Source organism: Phodopus roborovskii, unplaced genomic scaffold (assembly GCF_943737965.1).
Source record: "Phodopus roborovskii unplaced genomic scaffold, PHOROB, whole genome shotgun sequence".
Lineage (NCBI taxonomy): Eukaryota > Metazoa > Chordata > Mammalia > Rodentia > Cricetidae > Phodopus > Phodopus roborovskii.
This window is the reverse complement of record NW_026126613.1, coordinates 2139627-2156877: the sequence shown is the minus strand read 5'-3', so window position 1 is coordinate 2156877 and position 17251 is coordinate 2139627. Positions and strand designations below refer to the sequence as shown.

Sequence of the window (17251 nt, the reverse complement as noted above, 5' to 3'; positions counted from 1 at the left end):
TCTACTCTTAGAAACTAAGATTCCCCACTCCCGCCCAAGCCTCCTAAGGTCTGTATCTATTAACAATTATCACAGTTACAACCTTCAAATATGGTAAGATGTTTTAAAAGTACTTATTAGCTTGTGTTCAATAACAATAATAAACCTATTGAATATTTGCATAAGATATTTTCAGGGCTCTCTGAGAAGAATGGCATTGTTTTACAATTGCAAAACTCTTTAGTTTGGCTTAACTGCTGAAAGCTTCATTTGCATCCCTTCTGTAGTCTCAGTCATGTGTGAACCCAGCCAATAATTAGCTTCTAAAATTCTCCCCTGTACACCCAGGAAAGAGTGTAGAGTGCCAGCGACAACATTTTAGTTTGACAAAAACACTGTGGACCTCACAGGTCCCCAAACAGACTCCAGAGATGCCGACACCATACTTTGAAAACCAGTGCACCAGAGAAGGTGTTACAGAGCATAGGAGACAGAGACAGGCTTGCTGTCTTGCTGATGTTTTAAAAAAAAAAATCACAGAATACTGAGCTGTACCTTGAGCCTTGCAAATTTTAACCTCTTTGGGTTTTGTTTTTTTTTTTTTTTTGTCATTTATTTACTCAACATTTGTATAGGAATAAGGCCTACTCTAACTATACTGAGCGCTGAATATACAAGGACTAAGACACCATTTCTATAGTCTGGAAAGTAAGGGTAGAGATAAAGCGGTTTGGAGTGTGAAAAGCCTACCCTGTGCCACTGTGTGTAACGTGGGCAGGGGTGTGTGTGTGGTTGCTTCTCAGACTCTACTGTGGATGAAAACCATTTAAAGTGGTTCAGAAAAATAGAGAATCTTGCCCTTCACATTCTAGGTCTTCAGGCGTAGTCCACCTCAAGAACGCCTCCTGGATTGGAGATACCACTGGCCTACCATTGGCAAGTTCATTGCTCAGCACTGATAATAAAAAACATACAGAATCAAAACATGAGAACGTAAGGGCCTGCCCAATTAGATGTGCTATTGATTAGTTATTTTCAAATTGTTATAGAAAATAAAGGTGGCCGGGCAGTAGTGGCACATGCCTTTAATCTCAGAGGCAGGCAGATTTCTGTGAGTTCAAGGCCTGTCTGGTCTACAGAGTGAGTTCCAGGACAGCCAGGGCTACACAGAGAAACTCTATCTTGGAAATAAAAAAGAAGAAACAGAAAGAATCATGCTGTACAAATTTTCATCCTGGAAGGCAAGACTAAGAGGTGGTGTTTAAAACAAACGATTTATACAAAGACTAGAAAATATTTGCTTAACTAGCCATGAAAGTAAATGTCCAAACATTTCCACTTATTTCTTGGTATTTAGTAGATGGTCTCATTGCAAATAAAGAAGGCTCTGCTTACAGAAGAAATCGGAAGGTATTTGATTTTACACACAAAAAAGACGTGTCCACAAAGGAAGTAAGTCACCTGCTCCAGGCCGCCTCACTTGGTGTTTTCCAGCCCTGAGTCAGGCTGCCAGAGATGCATGTACAGCCCTGAGTCTTATATCTTAGCTAATGATTGTTTTCTTTCCTTAATATTTCCCAGAGAAACAAAGCTGAAAAAGTCAATTTCTGAATTTGTATATGGGATCCTAAGTGAACTAGGCCTTGAATATGACTGTCAGTGCTAACTAAAGAAAACCAATGGGTCTAGGGCCTGAGAGAATTTCATGTGTGACTTTTCTAGGGCCTCCTCAGCGAAGACCTACAAACTGAGTGCCTGAAGAAACTGAAGCTTGTCTTACAGGTTTGAAAGTTAATAGTCCACCATCAGGTGTGGGCAGTGTGCTTCCGTCGCGTGTCAGGGGTCTGTCCTCGGCTGTGCCCCATGACGGCCATCTTGTTTGCAGGCAGTCTTCTGCAACAGAAGCCAGAGAGAGGCTCTAGGAACCTTCCAGGTGTCTTCTCAGATCAGCGCATGTCTGTCTAAATTTCACTCTCCTTACAGGGCACTGGCCGTGCTGGTTTGGGGCTCATTGGTCTCACTTTGTATTGACCTCACATCCTAGGTGCTCTGCCTTTAACATATTTATGTGGTGTAAAGGGGGAGTGGGCACAATTCAACCTGTAACAAATCCTCTCCCTCTTTCGCTTTAGCTAGAATATACTGCACTTGCCAAGTAAATGCAGAATTGCTAAGGTTTTTTATTTTTGTTTTTTTTTTTTTAAATCAGCTTTATTAAGAATATGATGAAAGGGACAGGCCATCTCCCTAAGAAAACACATATAAGAAATTTACCACTGTCCCCCCCCAAATATGATCTATGCAAAGAGTATCACCTCAACAATTCAGTTTACAATATAACGTGAAAGATAATGATCACTTTGTATGTAACTTTCAATAATATGTTATGGAAATAAGCTACAAGCAGTGCATTCAGAATTAGTTGCACTAGAATTGCCTGTTAGACAGCCCCTTGGCTGAATGCCACTCAGTTTCTTCATTCTCTTGTGGTTTTAATGGGGAGAGAGGAGAAAAGGTTCTCACAGTGTATCTCAGGCTGCCCTCAAAATAGTGTTCCTCCTGCCACAGCTGGGATTGCAGGCACGAGCCACCATGTCTCTCTTATTCTAATGGTAATGATGTTACAGAAATGGCAACCATTTAAGCAGCATTTATGAATGTCTATTTGCTCTTCAAGCTTAATTATAATGCATATATCTATACACATAGTAGCAACAATCCTATACTACTCCTACTTAGCACATGATTTTATGGAACTATCTAAGGATGTGTAACATCTTAGATCACGTACAACATCTGTCTTAGTGAAAATAATTTAGGATGTGTTTGTTATGCAGTTCCTGGCTGTGAGAAACAGACCAAATCCAGCTACTTAGATCATACATAATTCTTGAAGCCCTTTTGTAGATATTGTGAGCTACTTACAGTGGACATAAACGAGAGATGGTTAGTCCCCTTTACCCTTGCTGCCAGGTTATAATGAAATCAAGTTCTGGCACACACACAGACAGCTGTTAGCAAACAAAGATGAAATAGTAACACAGCCTGCTCTATAAGCTTGTTGAATTCTGTTCTTCTTTGGCACTCTGACAAAATCATGTACCTGAAACAAAGGCAAACTATTGTTGCTGTAACTCATTTGACTCAGAAGCCTTTTCTGGGTTCCAGGTTAAGCCATCCCTGAGGAGAAAGGCCTTGCTAGAGCTGCAGATTCGTGTTCACAGACATGGTTCTAAAACGTTTCCGCTAATCCAGTGTCTTGGACACTTACCGATGTGTTCCATGAAAATCCAGTTCTGCTCTTCATTGTACCGCTTAGCAAAATATCTGGTGCTGATCAGAGATGGTTGCTTAAGACAGACCATGTGGCACTGGGGAACTGCCTGGGGAAATGTGGGTGAGCAGGAGTGGGAGGGAAATAAGAGTGACAGTGACCTCAGTGCGTTGTGTCCATATGTGCAGTTGTCCACAGCGTAATTCATCAGATTTTAACACTCGGTCGTTCTCCCGGCTAAGAAAGCCGATGGCTGCTCCTTCTGAATATAAACAAAAATATACCACTTGTATTATACCATCTCTGCTTAGGTGTGCTAGAGACTGCAGGACACTGCCATATGCTTATACCGTGTGTTATGATGCTGTCCTCCTGCTGTCTGTATGGTTCAGTAGTTTTTAGACAATGTCAATTCTTTTTTTTCCCCCTCAGGTTTTTCTAACAAATGGATGGATAAACACGTGTGTGACTGTATACCTGTCTTTCTTTCCTTTAAATCTTTTATTATATTTTTAAAGTTATGTGTTCATTGAAGAAAATATGGAAAATATAGAAAAGCAAACAAAGTGAGAAATCACAATTATCACAGTTTATTTTACTTTGGAAGTTAAATCCACATTATAATAAAAACTTCCTGGATGCTCTTTTATCACCTAATAATGTAAGGTAGATATTTCCTGAGTCATTAACTATTTAGCAATGTGGTTTTTAATAGCTACATAAGATACCATTATGTGGACAGATCATGATTTATTTAAATAACTCTCTGTTGGTGGACATTTAAAATACCTTCAGTTAACTATTGAAGATGCTGCCAGACTTTTATAAATTCAGTACCTTTTTGCCAGCCACTTCTCTCGTTGCTGGCCATATTGAAATGCATTGTATACGTGTAAATAAATAAGAAAGTAAAATATGCAATGTCCTTTCCCTTTTCAATTCATTAGCTAAGGTATTTTAGAAGCTGTAATTCTCAGCTTGTCTCTAATATAAACCTTATAATTTAATTAAAAATACTTAAAATATTGTTTGTAATTTTTAGAACTTGAATATACTACTTTGGTTTTTTAATGATTTTAGGAGTATATATCCTGGGAAAATATGGACAGAAAAAAATTAGAGAAATACAAGAAAGAGAAGCTGCAGAATACATTGCTCAAGCTCGGCGACAGTACCATTTTGAAAGTAACCAGAGGACTTGTAACATGACAGGTAAGCAGAGAGATATATGTATTTAATGTGTGAAAGTGCTTGTTAGTTTATATTAAATTCACATAGTTTCAGGCCCCAAGTTAGAGAAAAGGCAAAGAAAGGGTACTAAATCTCCCAAATGTTCTTATTAACAAACATAATTTCAGTGTGAATTTTTAAAAACAGTATAAATACTCATTTTATTTATCACTCAGCAGATATTTGCAGTGCCTGCCACTGAGGATATAGAGTATAGTAAACTTCCCTGACCTCTAGGGTCTGTGCTCTGGTGAAAATATGATAAGCAGCAAATAAATCACCTTAGGTAGTGGTGGATCCTGTAAGGGAGGTAAAGCTGTGCGGGGCGGACACCCCTGTGGAGAGTGTGCTCAGCTGGCGTGTGCAGAGAAGCCTGGCAGGACAGGAGAGAGAATGCCCGAGGGGAGAGCATGCCTCTGACATTGGAGAAACTGCACACAAGCACTGGAACTAGAGAGATGGGCAGGTGCTCGGAAACGAAGCTGCAGAGATCGCAGGCCTGACCCACATGGCCTTAAAGGCCACAGCAGAGTCCTGAGTCTTGTTACATCTGCAGCAGGACACTTAATTAATGGTAATAATGTAACTACCAGAGCCAGAAACCTACTGGGAAGATACCACAATAAAACCAGCCTGCCTATATTTACAGAGAGCAAGAAGTTAGGTTCTAACTGGTATAAGGCCTTGAAAAATAGTCTTTTGGTTATTTGTCAAGCCTATTCTTTCCACTGTTTAGAGCTCATTTTTTTCTCCAACAGTTCCTTCAATAATAATTTAGGGAAGAATTTACAAAGCTAAGTACTTCTTGTTCAGCTTACATGTAGAACTTCTCTAGATTTGAAAGGACTATTGCAGCTAACTTGCCTCATGTTACAGATAGAGAAGCTAAGATCAAAAGAAGAGATAGTTCACAGCCCAGTGTGAGTTTTATATTGAGGCAATCATATCTAGCCATATGCTTCTATTCTATGAAATCCTGTCTGTAATGACAGAGCTCACGTGCACCGTGAGGACAACAGAGGCCCGAAGGAGAGGCTGAGCTAGTCTAGTTTCCAGTTTGATTTCTATATACTGTGTTCTTTGAGCTGACCTAAACTTACTTCAGAAATGGTTTGTGAGGGGCCAGGTGTGTACCTCAGTTGGTGAAAGTGCTCGTCTAGCATGCATGAAGCTCTAAATCTGATCCACATCCGAGCACTTGGGATACTGAGGCAGGATGGTTGTTTCAGGTTTGAGGGCAGCCTAGTCTACATATCAAGTTCTAGGCCAGCCAAGGCCGTATAGCGAGTCCCTGCTTTAAAAAGAAAAGTGGTTTGTGAGGAGATGACAAGGGAATGCACATAAAGTGCTCAGCACAGGCACCCTCAGCAAAGTATGAGCTCACGAATCGCATTGAACTTGCTGCTGCTACTAAGGACATTTCAGTGAGCTTTTAGAGAATATGAATAGTCTGTCTGAGATTATTATGCAAGGTTTTATAAAACGGTAAAAGGTCACTCTTGGGATCTCAAAGTACATCTCAGCTTGACAAGATCCTGTGTCAGCCTGAGTTTCCCAGAATCAAATTGGATGTGTGAGCAATGTCTTGGGGAAATGCTTTATGAAGAATAATAGAGAGGCAGCAGGAATAGTTAAGGAATATCTGACACTTGGGAAAGAAGGAGTTGAGGTTAGAAGAGCTTGAGCCAGGCATGGTGGTGCACACTTTAAGTCCCAATACTAAAATCCCAGGGGGAAGAGACAAACAGCTCTTTATGGGTTCAAGGCCAGACTGATCTTTTTTTTCCATGTTCCAGGACAGTTGTAGTGAGACCAAGTCTAAAAAAATAAAAGCCTGAGACGACTCATCACAGTTTTAAGAAAGCTTGACAAGTTAACAGGAGCCTACAAGTCCTGGTCCCTATTTGGGGAGTACCCACCTGAGTACTCATTGGCTAAGAACATAGTAATGAATCTGCTGGTTAATTCTGCTGCTCTCAGAAGATATAGCTGGCACATGCCCATGGCCGTCACAACCCTCAGCAGACAGCAGGCTGTGAACAATTAAAAATAGTGTTAGCATCACTAGGAGCTAAAATATAGGCTCCCCAAAAAAGCTTGACAAACTGACTTACTGGTATTTACATACAAGGGGGCTACAAGTAATGTGATTAAATGTCTATCACAGAAAGCTTTGGTGGATACACAGAGGCACTGAGGACTTTAGTTGCATACATGAGAGGTTAACTTGGCCTTGAGTGTTGTAAGATAATGGGATGCTTCTGTGTTTTCTCCTTTGTCTTTCTTGTCTTTGTGAGTTTAAAACTTACACATGACATGATTTTTGCTTATGTGTATAGCTGGCATCACTAATTTTCACACTACAAAATACTCTGTGTTTTGGACTGTGGTAGATTTTTTTTTTTTTTTTTTTTTTTTTTTATGAGAAGTCAATTTTACAGATCCAGAATGGTCCAGAATATTGAATAAGAATTGAATAAGAATGGAAAATTCTAATGGAACACAAACCACAAACTTGTAATGAACAAACAGTACACCGTAACCTCTAGAAATACTTATTGTTAACTACAGTAATTGTACTATAGTGGTGAGTTGTGTGGGGTACAGGTCCACTCCTACCTCTTACGGGTTAAGAAGGCGACTAGATTATGTCATCGGGGCCACAAAAAGAAGAATAACACTAACAACGTTAACACAGGCCATTTCCATAGCCTAATTCGTGCTTTTCTAACCCCACGGCAGTTATCTAAGCTAAGTCCACGTTACCTTCAGTTTACAGAGGAGAAGACTGAGTATAGAAAGGTTGAAAACCATTTGCTCGGTTCCACACAGAGTCAGGCCTACAGGTTGTCCTGTATTTGAGTCTGGATCAGAACCATTTAGTGTGGTGGGAAGGATGGCTCAGTAGTTAGGAGTACTTACTGCTCTTACAGAGGACCTGGGTTTGCTCCCCAGCATTCACATGCTGGCTCACAGTCCCAGGGCACCCAACACCCTCGTCTGACCTCCACTGGCTCCTGCATACACACAACGCATAGACATACAGTCAGGTGCACACATATACATGTGAGATAAATTAATTTTTAAAAATTTTGTGGAGAGCAGATTCCTCCAATGTTCATACAGCTTGCTAGAGGAGAATAGAATTATCAAAGGTATTCTTCAAACTAGGCTGTTATAACTACAATCTTTAAACTAGTTATCATGAACTCCATTCTCTGAATGTGGGATTAGGGCCTTGTTTTTTATTTGTTAGGCTTCACCCCCCCCCCTTAGTACTCAGGAAGAATTGGCTCCAAAATTGAGTATGTTCAACTGTTACACTAAGTAAAATAGTATTTTCAACAACCTGTAGTCACCCTTCCATATGCTTGGGAGTCATGTTTAGAGTACTTTCATTATGTAATAACATATAATAAGTGGTTATTTAGGGAATAATAGCAAGAAAAAGTAGGTACATGTTCAGTACAGACCTAATTTTGGAACATTTTGATCTGCAGTTGTTTGAATCTATAGGTGCAAAGTCTACAGATACAGGGGGCTAGCTGTTTAGAGTAGACACATAGGCTGCATACACAGAGCAAAGATATCAGATTCTGAGCAACTTCTTTAGCTAGTGATCTCAACAAATAGGAAGATAGAAACATGCAGGTTGAAGACATTTACTGAAACTATAGATTGTGCAAAATTAAAGCTCAATGTTGAGCAGTGTAGAACCTGAAATGTCCTATATAAATATGGATTTTCTTGTCTCATCAAAAAGGAAAAATTGTTTACTCAAGTTTTACCTTCTAGAAGGTGATACTTATAATCTCTTGATTTTTTTTTAAATCATTGTTGTTCTCGTGCTAAAAACTTTTCTTAATTTCTCTGTGTGTGTTTCCTCTGCCACATGTAGAGGCACAGACTTGAGCATAGTCCCCCATAGAAAAGGAACTATCCATAGATCATCATCCAGACACCCCACTGTTAACAGTTTTTGTCTTCTGCGTGTTTTTGTTTGTATTGCTGTGATTATGATAAAATGTTGTTGTGGTGATGTAAGTAAATGCATGGTTTATTAGCATGTAATGGTTTTATGTAATTACTTGGAATTCTCTAGCCTGGACAGTTTATCCCAACTCTTGCTAGTTGCTACTATTATCATATAGCCTAAAAAAATATGACTAACGCAATGTGTGTTTTCATGTCATTTGTGAGTGCCTTATTTTCTGTTTGTTTTACAGTGCTGTCCATGCTGCCAACACTACGAGAGGCCTTAATGCAACAACTCAATTCTGAGAGTCTAACAGCTTTATTGAAAAACAGGTAAAAGCAAGTTATGTTCTTTGGCTCATCGGAATGCCGTTGAAGTTTATAGAATGAACTGAATACTTTTTTGTTGTTGTTTTGTTTTGATTTTTGAGGCAGGGTTTCTCTGCTCTGCTTTGGAGCCTGTCCTGGAACTAGCTCTGTAGACTATACTGGACTTGAACTCACAGAGATCCACCTGCCTCTGCCTCCCTAGTGCTGGGATTGAAAGCATGTGCCATCAACGCCCAGCCAAACTAAATACTTTTCATAAATTCCTGTTTCTTTATTTTTTAATTAAAGCTTACATAGGTTCAGTTTTAAAAAGTAAATGCATATATCACTTAACCAATATTTACCTTTATTTAAACTTTGCCTCATTATACAAATTATATGGACAATAATATTGTCTTTATATAACATTTTATACCATTTTTATATTATTTAGCAGTTTACTGAATAATATTGTTGACTAATATAAACTCAGAGAGAGATATTGGAGTTCAAGCTGGAGATTAGAGAAACCAAGCAGCCAGCCACTAGCTCTTCCCTCTACCTAGGGCTGAAAGGGCTGTCCTGACTTCAGTGTGGCTGGAGAATGAATCTCTGAAACTGAATACTGAATGCCCCGCTCCTATCTAGAGCTGTGATTGAAGGCCTGGGATCCCAAGTGCTGAGATCACCTTTGTGTGAGCTGTTTCTCTTTCAGATTCATTCACTCTAATATAGCCCTGGTTGGCCTTGAACTTCCAGAAATCAATCTCCCTTTTTCCCTGGAGTCCTAGGATTAAAGGCGTGTGCCATTACTGCCCAGACTTTATCACTAACGCGTGTGGCTGGTGGAATTAAAGGTGTGTGTTACCAGTGCCTGGCTCTATGGCTGTGGCTCGCTTTGCATTTTGATCTCCCCTAACTTAATTAAATCAGAAACAGTATATCACAAGTGTTTGTAGAATATATTCCTGCACAAGAAATGTAAAGCTAACAAAAATTATGCTCGCTACTGTGTTTCTTATAGTGTTAGCAACATAGTAGATTGTTTTGCTTAAGGCACGTAAACTTATCAATAATAAAATGACATACAAATATAACATGAATGTGTAATGCTGACAAATTGTTATGGCAGTTCAGAAAGCAGTGCCCACTTCTGTGATCTAGTGTGTGGCTTGTATTCACAAAGGCATTAGACGTTAGTGTGATTCCATACTAGTTTGAGGAGACTTCTGAAAAGCAAATGGCTGCGCCTTTTGATGAACAAAATATGGACAGTGGTGGCTTCACCAAGTAAATTTTGTGGCTGGAAAGAGAGAGACAGAGGAGGAGAGAGAAGAGGAGAAAGACACGGATGAGGAACCAAACCCAGCAGCCCATACATGTCGGGTACATGCTCACCACTGGCTCACACCCCAAACCAAGTAACTCTCAGCAAAGTGATTGTACTGAGCTGTCTGTGTGGCTCTAATGAGCTTCATGTAGCCAGGGGGGGGGGGCGGGGGAAGTACAGTTTCCAGAGTCTGTGGCAACCCTGGCGCTAGGTGCCTTCCACACATACCTGCTCTCATGCAGTTTTCACAGTGTCTGCGAGGCAGATGTTATCATCTGCACTTTGCAAACAGAAAGTTACTACTCAGACAGGTTGAGCAGCAAACTTAACAATTTCATTTTGTTGTTTCTTTTATAATACTGGGGACTGGCCCCGCAACCTCACCCATATGAGGTAAATACTGCCATTGAACTACATCCCCAGCCCTCTTTGAAACATGTTCTGTTATCCAGGAATTCTTCCCAAAACGACAGTGAAATTATACTAAAACTTTATATCAGGTTAAAATATAAAACCAGTGGCAGGTGATTGTCATTCTCAGAAGTAGACTGAATTTAATCTCTACTTTACAGATGTTAAATTGTGGCTTATATATTACTTTATATAATTAAAAGTATATAATGTGGGAGGTCCTTCTGTAAGCTTTGAATATATGTTTCTCTCACTGGGGGATGAGTAAATGATGCTAGGCCAGTAGGTAGGCAGGAAGTATAGGCAGGGCTACTAGATGAGAAGGATTCTGGGAGGAAGAAAGACAGAGAGGGGCCAGGGAGATGCCATGTAGCTGCTGAGGGAGCACAAGGACTGGGCATTATCTGGTAAGCCAAGACAAAGTAGAGAATAATAGTTATGGGTAGTAATTAAGAGAGAGCTAGCCAATAAGAAACCTGAGCCATTGGCCAAACAGTTTATAATTAATATAAGCCTCTGTGCGTTTATTTGTGACTAAAGGGCTGTGGGACCAGGTAAGGCAGAAACACCGCCTACAGGTATATATGAACAAACTAATCTCAATCAAATAGATACCTAATTACTAGTTGCATGTGTGTGAGTCAAGAACAAAAAAATAAATAGATTTTAATTGCCATGAGTTTTAGTCCTATTTAGGAAGCAAAGACAAATTAAGTGAATACGACTTCTCTTTTTAAAAAGGGATAATAGTTATAATAAATGTGTGGCATTGGTCCTCCTTGGCAAATCTGTGCCCTACAAGTCTCTGCATTCTAAATGCTTAGAAGGGTTCTCACTAGGTTAGGGCCTGGGTGTACAGCTCAGGGGTAGAGCCTGCACTTATCGCCCTCAAGGCCCTCAACTCAGTCTGCAGCACCAAGAAAGAGACGAATAAAGGCCTGCTAAAATACCTTTATGTTTGAGGCACTGAACTGATGGCCAAGGGGGGAGATGGGATAAATATAGTACATTCAAATTATGGTAATTCCGTGGTAAAGACAAACACTAAAGGAGAGTGTGGGAGCTTAGAGGAAGCTTGACTTTGCAAGGTGATATGAAAAAGTTGACTCAGTGTGCAAGCAAAAGAATTTCTTATATGCTAGAGTTTAGGATGAGCTGGGATTCTTCTCACTCACTCTTTCTTACATTTATGCACCTGAATTTTTTTTCCCTTTTGCATTGTAATTTCTATTTTGCAATTGGTAGATGTCCACTTTGAAAAGCCTTTGTTATAAAAAGGACTAACAAGACCTTCAACTTGACAATTGCTTTTCTATTAGAGTCCAGTCAACTCTGGTCTCCTATAAACCTGCCAAGCAAGTTGGGTTTCTTTTTAAATTAGTTTGTTCATAACTGATAAGCGATAAACAAATGATCTGATGGCCTTGTTCGGCAGGTGCATGGTAGCAATACAGAACCACCAGTTGCAGAGACTCTTACACACCCTCCTCACAAGCAGCAGCACACTGCAGCAAGCATGGGTCGAGTTTTAGGTGGATATTTTAGTAACCCTGAAAAGCCAAGTTATTTTTAACTTGGACTGGATGTCTACTTGAAGCGTGCTTTGAACAGACGCTACATAGAGAGTACGGTCCCTACCCTATGTGATTTGAAATTAGAATTCCTTAAAAAGATCATTACATGTGTTTGCATTTTTGTTTTGTTTGTTTTGTGACCCTGGGATCTGAACCAGGCGCTCATACATGATAGCTCTGTACTGCAGTTGAAAACTGCAGGTGCCAGTACCCCAGCCCTTCCTAGTTTGCTCACTCACGCCCGAGGAAATATGGTTTAGCAAGTATGGATTCAGCTCCCACGCTCTAATTTGTCCTTTTACATGTGTCTTGTAATACTGACACCGCTGTAATCGTAGTAATAGTGCTAAATTGAAGATTTATTATTTGTGCATTCACACACAAAGACGCACATACACACTCGCACATATGTGTGCTCATGTTTGGGAGCCTGGAGACAATCAGATGCCTCTGGGTTATAAGCAATTGTGAGGATGCCGAGAATCGAACTCGGGTCCTCTAGAACAGTAGTATTTTCTCTGAACCTCTTAGTCATCTCTCCAGCCCCATAACTCAGTTTCTTATTGAAGCACAAATTTGTGCCCAGTTATAATAAGGATTATTGGCCTGTGTTTTGTTTCTCTGTGTACTAATAAAAATATTCATTACATTTTATAAAAATATGTATGACATTGAAAGTAGTAAGAGTATTTGTCCTTTGACACAGTTGCACTGCACTAGGTCTGCATAGTATGTTCACGTGCCCCAGTGCTACACTGCAGCTAATACTTTTATTACATTGTATTTGTGTTGTGTGTGCAAGTAACACAGTAATTTGCAGGGGCTGGTTCTCCCCTTTTACTGTGCTGGACCTGGAAACAAATTCAAGATCATCAAACTTGGCAGCAGGTGCCTAATAACCACTGAGCCAATTTGCTGGCCCATAAATATGTTTTTAAACTGGAATGCCTTTGTGCCACTGTGGACTCATCTGGATGTGTTGTGATCTTATTTTTAAGATAATTAAAGCTTGTATAGTATGTCTACATGTCTGCATTTATTTCAGGAGCAGCTTTAAATACATGGAATAATATACCCGTTTGTCTAAAGCAATACAGCAGGAGAGGGAAGCATGTTTACACCACCTAGAACTTACTAAGCCTAGCCCCTTTTGAATATTGTAGCACCATTTTAAGACTACTATTCTTGAACTGAGATGAATAACTGTTGTTTTCACTGATTTCTAGTGTTGGCCAAATAAAATGCATGTATAAGATCAACAAAATTAAGCTAAAAGCCTATAAAGCTGGCTTTGAATTAAACTATCAGTATAAAGTAATGATATAATTTATTTTTAAATGTGCACATAATATATATATATATATATATTATACATATACATATAATTAGTTGGCTTTTTCTTATAATAAAATTCCTACAAAGGGCTTGTTTTGGTTTGTGGTTTTGAAAGTTCTCGTCCAGATCAGGCAGATGTACTGCACTGGGTCTCTCTCTGATGGCAATTGTGGGCCAAGCATGATAGAGCAAGCTGCCACCTAATGGCAAAGAATACACAATGAGCCAGGCTCTCCAAACCCGGTAGACATGTCTTTAATGACCCAGAACCTCCCTGTAGCCTCCAAGTCTTAAAAGTTCCCCTGCCTCCCTGTTATGTCCACCTGATTACCAAGCCTTTAATGCACAATCTTCTGATATGACCAGCTTAGCACATGGAAAATTATGAGAAATAACACCTGACCACAAGCAGTGGACATACAGAATCATCCAGAAGCCATGTAGCCTCTAATGTTTCTCAGCACCTAGAGACAGGACTCTTAAAGAAATGGATCATTTCAGATCTGCAGCAAGCTTAGAACAGGATCAACTCAAAACCATTCTCCTTTTTAAAAATTAAAGGGTAATGGGCTCATGCAAAAAGATTTAAGAGCTGACCTAAGTAATCCTCCAGCGGTGATTTGAACTCGAGGGGGAGAGTAACTTCAGAGTTCAGTTTGTCCTGCATCAATTATGTGTGTCAATGCGTGTGCTTACAATGATGCTGTAAAAAAAAAAAAAAAAAAAAAAAAAAACAGTATCACCTTTGAATGGTCACAGTATCTGCTTAATTATACGTAAGATGATAAGCAGAGGGAAGAAACTTTTCCTGGTTTTCTTTACTGTTTTAGTATGACCATGCATGTGCTCAGGAAAAGGGAACAGAATGGAAGAATATACACTGGTAAAAGTGGTTGTTAGCATTGCTTAAAAGAATCACACTTTCCTGCTATCTTCTGGGCATTGTTTCTTCGTTATTTATGTGTTAGTTTACTTTTTACTCTGCATAGTCCAAAGTTACATTTGCTTATATAGATTATTGTTTTCATGTTTTCTGGGTTTTTTTCTTTAGGCCTTCAAACAAGCTGGAAATATGGGAAGACCTAAAGATAATAAGTAAGCCTGCATGTTTCTGTTTAACAGCCCGTCCTTAAGATATTTATAACAGGAACTTTTTTTAGACAATACTTATTGGGTGATAATGGTGATATTATTGTGCTTGTATTAGGTATTATATTTTTAATGTTTGTATTTTAAAAGAATTTCTTTTTTACCCAACCCAAGTAGCAACTTTATTTTGCAAAATTTCATTAGTGATAAAAATTTGAATCAAACAACATTCCTAGGACTTGTGTATGTGTGTGACAACTTCATACCAGCTTTCATGTCTCTTCATTTCAGCTAACATATCTACTGAGTGATGCCTGAGTCTTCACCTATTGGAAGACAAAGGAAACTTCTTGAGTGCCCTGTATTTCCTTTCAGCTGCTGCCCTTTCTCACATGCCCTGTGAGCAGCTATTTCTACATTCTCTTTCTTCATTTCTTCACTGCTACTTTCTCTTTGATGCTTACAGCACACCCTGCTTTCTGCTCTTGTCTCTGCCCAAGCGGTCCTCATAGGCACCCCAAGAAATCTCTCTGTTTCGGAATCCGCTAGGGCTTTTTTGACCTCTGAATCCCTTAGCCCAGTGGACATCTGTGCCCCTTTTCTCTGTCCTGAACACTGTGTGTGTGTGTAGTGCTGCTGGCAGGCTAAGTCTTCCTGTTTCCCCATCCTCCCCCTCCTCCAGTTCTCTACTGGGCTCTTTCCCTGACACTGGGAGCAGGAGCTTCCATGCTCCGCCCTCCTTTAACTCTGAGCCAGCTCTCTGGACATCTGAGTTCTGCAGACACAGCTTAGTCAGGTCTGACTTTGCCTTGCCCCATCCCCACGCCTATGGATTCAGGGCCTTGTGAACACTCGGAAGCAGACCTATGCAAGCATAATGACAACAGCCTGAAATCCTGGCACTTAGGAGGCTGAGACATAGTAAGGTCCTGCTTAAAAACAAAAGGCTGGGGGGGGGGGGGAGAGAAGAGACATAACTTATTCTAAACAGGTTATAAAGAGATAGAGTCTTTTAAATTGAGATAATTTTGTACTTGATCCATTTACAAATGTATTTGCTAAAGTCAGCTTATTAAAAGTAGTCATAGGGATAGGTCGTGGTTTTATATGTTCATTGGTGGCTTAGTAAAACGTTGATGTTTTGTTACTAAAACAATGCTAAAGAGTTCCTTTTCTTCCCGAAGGTTTCACAAGAAGTATTGTAGCTGTATATAGCACGTGTATGCTGGTCGTTCTTTTGCGAGTCCAGTTAAACATAATTGGTGGATATATTTACCTGGATAATGCAACAGTTGGCAAAAATGGCACTGTAAGTTTAACACACTCCATCCATCGTACACTGTGACTCTTTTCAAAGGGTAACTGAATATTACTTATTCTGAGTAATTTCAACCGTTAATCACGCCTGAGGAACAGGCTTTTCTGTTTTCTGAGTGAATTTGTAGCATTTTGATTGTTGTCTTGGGAGAGTAGACGTTTTGGCACATTAAAGACTTTTTTCCTTCAAAAGCTTAGCTCGTTTAACTCCACTCTGTTCCATACAGACCATTCTTGCTCCGCCGGATGTACAGCAGCAGTATTTGTCAAGTATTCAACACCTCCTTGGAGACGGTAAGATTCCAGTCAGCAGTGCGTATGTTTATACTGTTGAGAGAGGTTTTAATTGAATAGGCTCTGGTATTTCTTTAATAGGCCTGACAGAGTTGGTCACTGTCATTAAACAAGCTGTACAGAGGATTTTAGGAAGGTAAGCCATTTTTTTTCCTTTGACTTTTCTGACCTCCTTATTCTGGTGATAAGAGTTGTGGTGGCACAGTTCTGTCATCCCATTATCCCAGTGGGAGGATCCCGTCCGTGTTCAAGGTTTGCTTGGCAGATCGAGTTGAAGGCCCGCCTAGACAGCTTAGTGGCCTCTGTCTCCAAATTTCAAATCAAGGAAAAGGTCGGGCTTGGGTGGGCTTGTGAGTCATTTGCTTCGCATGCCTGCTTGAGGCCTCACTCCTCAGTCCTGCAGAGTAAAGGGGGGTAGAAGATAGAACAGAACGGTCCGTCCTGCAGAGTAAAGGGGGTAGAAGATAGAACAGAACGGTCCGTCCTGCAGAGTAAAGGGGGTAGAAATTAGAACAGAACGGTCCGTCCTGCAGAGTAAAGGGGGGTAGAAATTAGAACAGAACGGTCCGTCCTGCAGAGTAAAGGGGGTAGAAGATAGAACAGAACGGTCCGTCCTGCAGAGTAAAGGGGGGTAGAAGATAGAACAGAACGGTCCGTCCTGCAGAGTAGAGGGGGGTAGAAGATAGAACAGAACGGTCCGTCCTGCAGAGTAGAGGGGGGTAGAAGATAGAACAGAACGGTCCGTCCTGCAGAGTAAAGGGGGTAGAAGATAGAACAGAACGGTCCGTCCTGCAGAGTAGAGGGGGGTAGAAGATAGAACAGAACGGTCCATCCTGCAGAGTAAAGGGGGGTAGAAGATAGAACAGAACGGTCCGTCCTGCAGAGTAAAGGGGGTAGAAGATAGAACAGAACGGTCCATCCTGCAGAGTAAAGGGGGGTAGAAGATAGAACAGAACGGTCCGTCCTGCAGAGTAAAGGGGGGTAGAAGATAGAACAGAACGGTCCGTCCTGCAGAGTAAAGGGGGTAGAAGATAGAACAGAACGGTCCGTCCTGCAGAGTAGAGGGGGGTAGAAATTAGAACAGAACAGTTCTTCCTGCAGAGTAAAGGGGGTAGAAGATAGAACAGAACGGTC

At 40.4% G+C, this 17251-nt stretch overlaps 1 protein-coding gene across 1 annotated transcript in view; it reads left to right on the top strand.

The window, feature by feature from the left end:
• Window positions 1–17251, top strand: part of Pex3 (peroxisomal biogenesis factor 3) — a 28606-nt gene that overhangs the window by 2304 nt on the left and 9051 nt on the right. The window contains exons 2-7 of the mRNA XM_051206165.1: window positions 4334–4465; window positions 8710–8791; window positions 14469–14512; window positions 15691–15815; window positions 16051–16117; window positions 16199–16253. Coding sequence (XP_051062122.1) covers window positions 4334–4465; window positions 8710–8791; window positions 14469–14512; window positions 15691–15815; window positions 16051–16117; window positions 16199–16253 — 505 coding nt within the window. The remainder of the gene's footprint in view (window positions 1–4333; window positions 4466–8709; window positions 8792–14468; window positions 14513–15690; window positions 15816–16050; window positions 16118–16198; window positions 16254–17251) is intronic.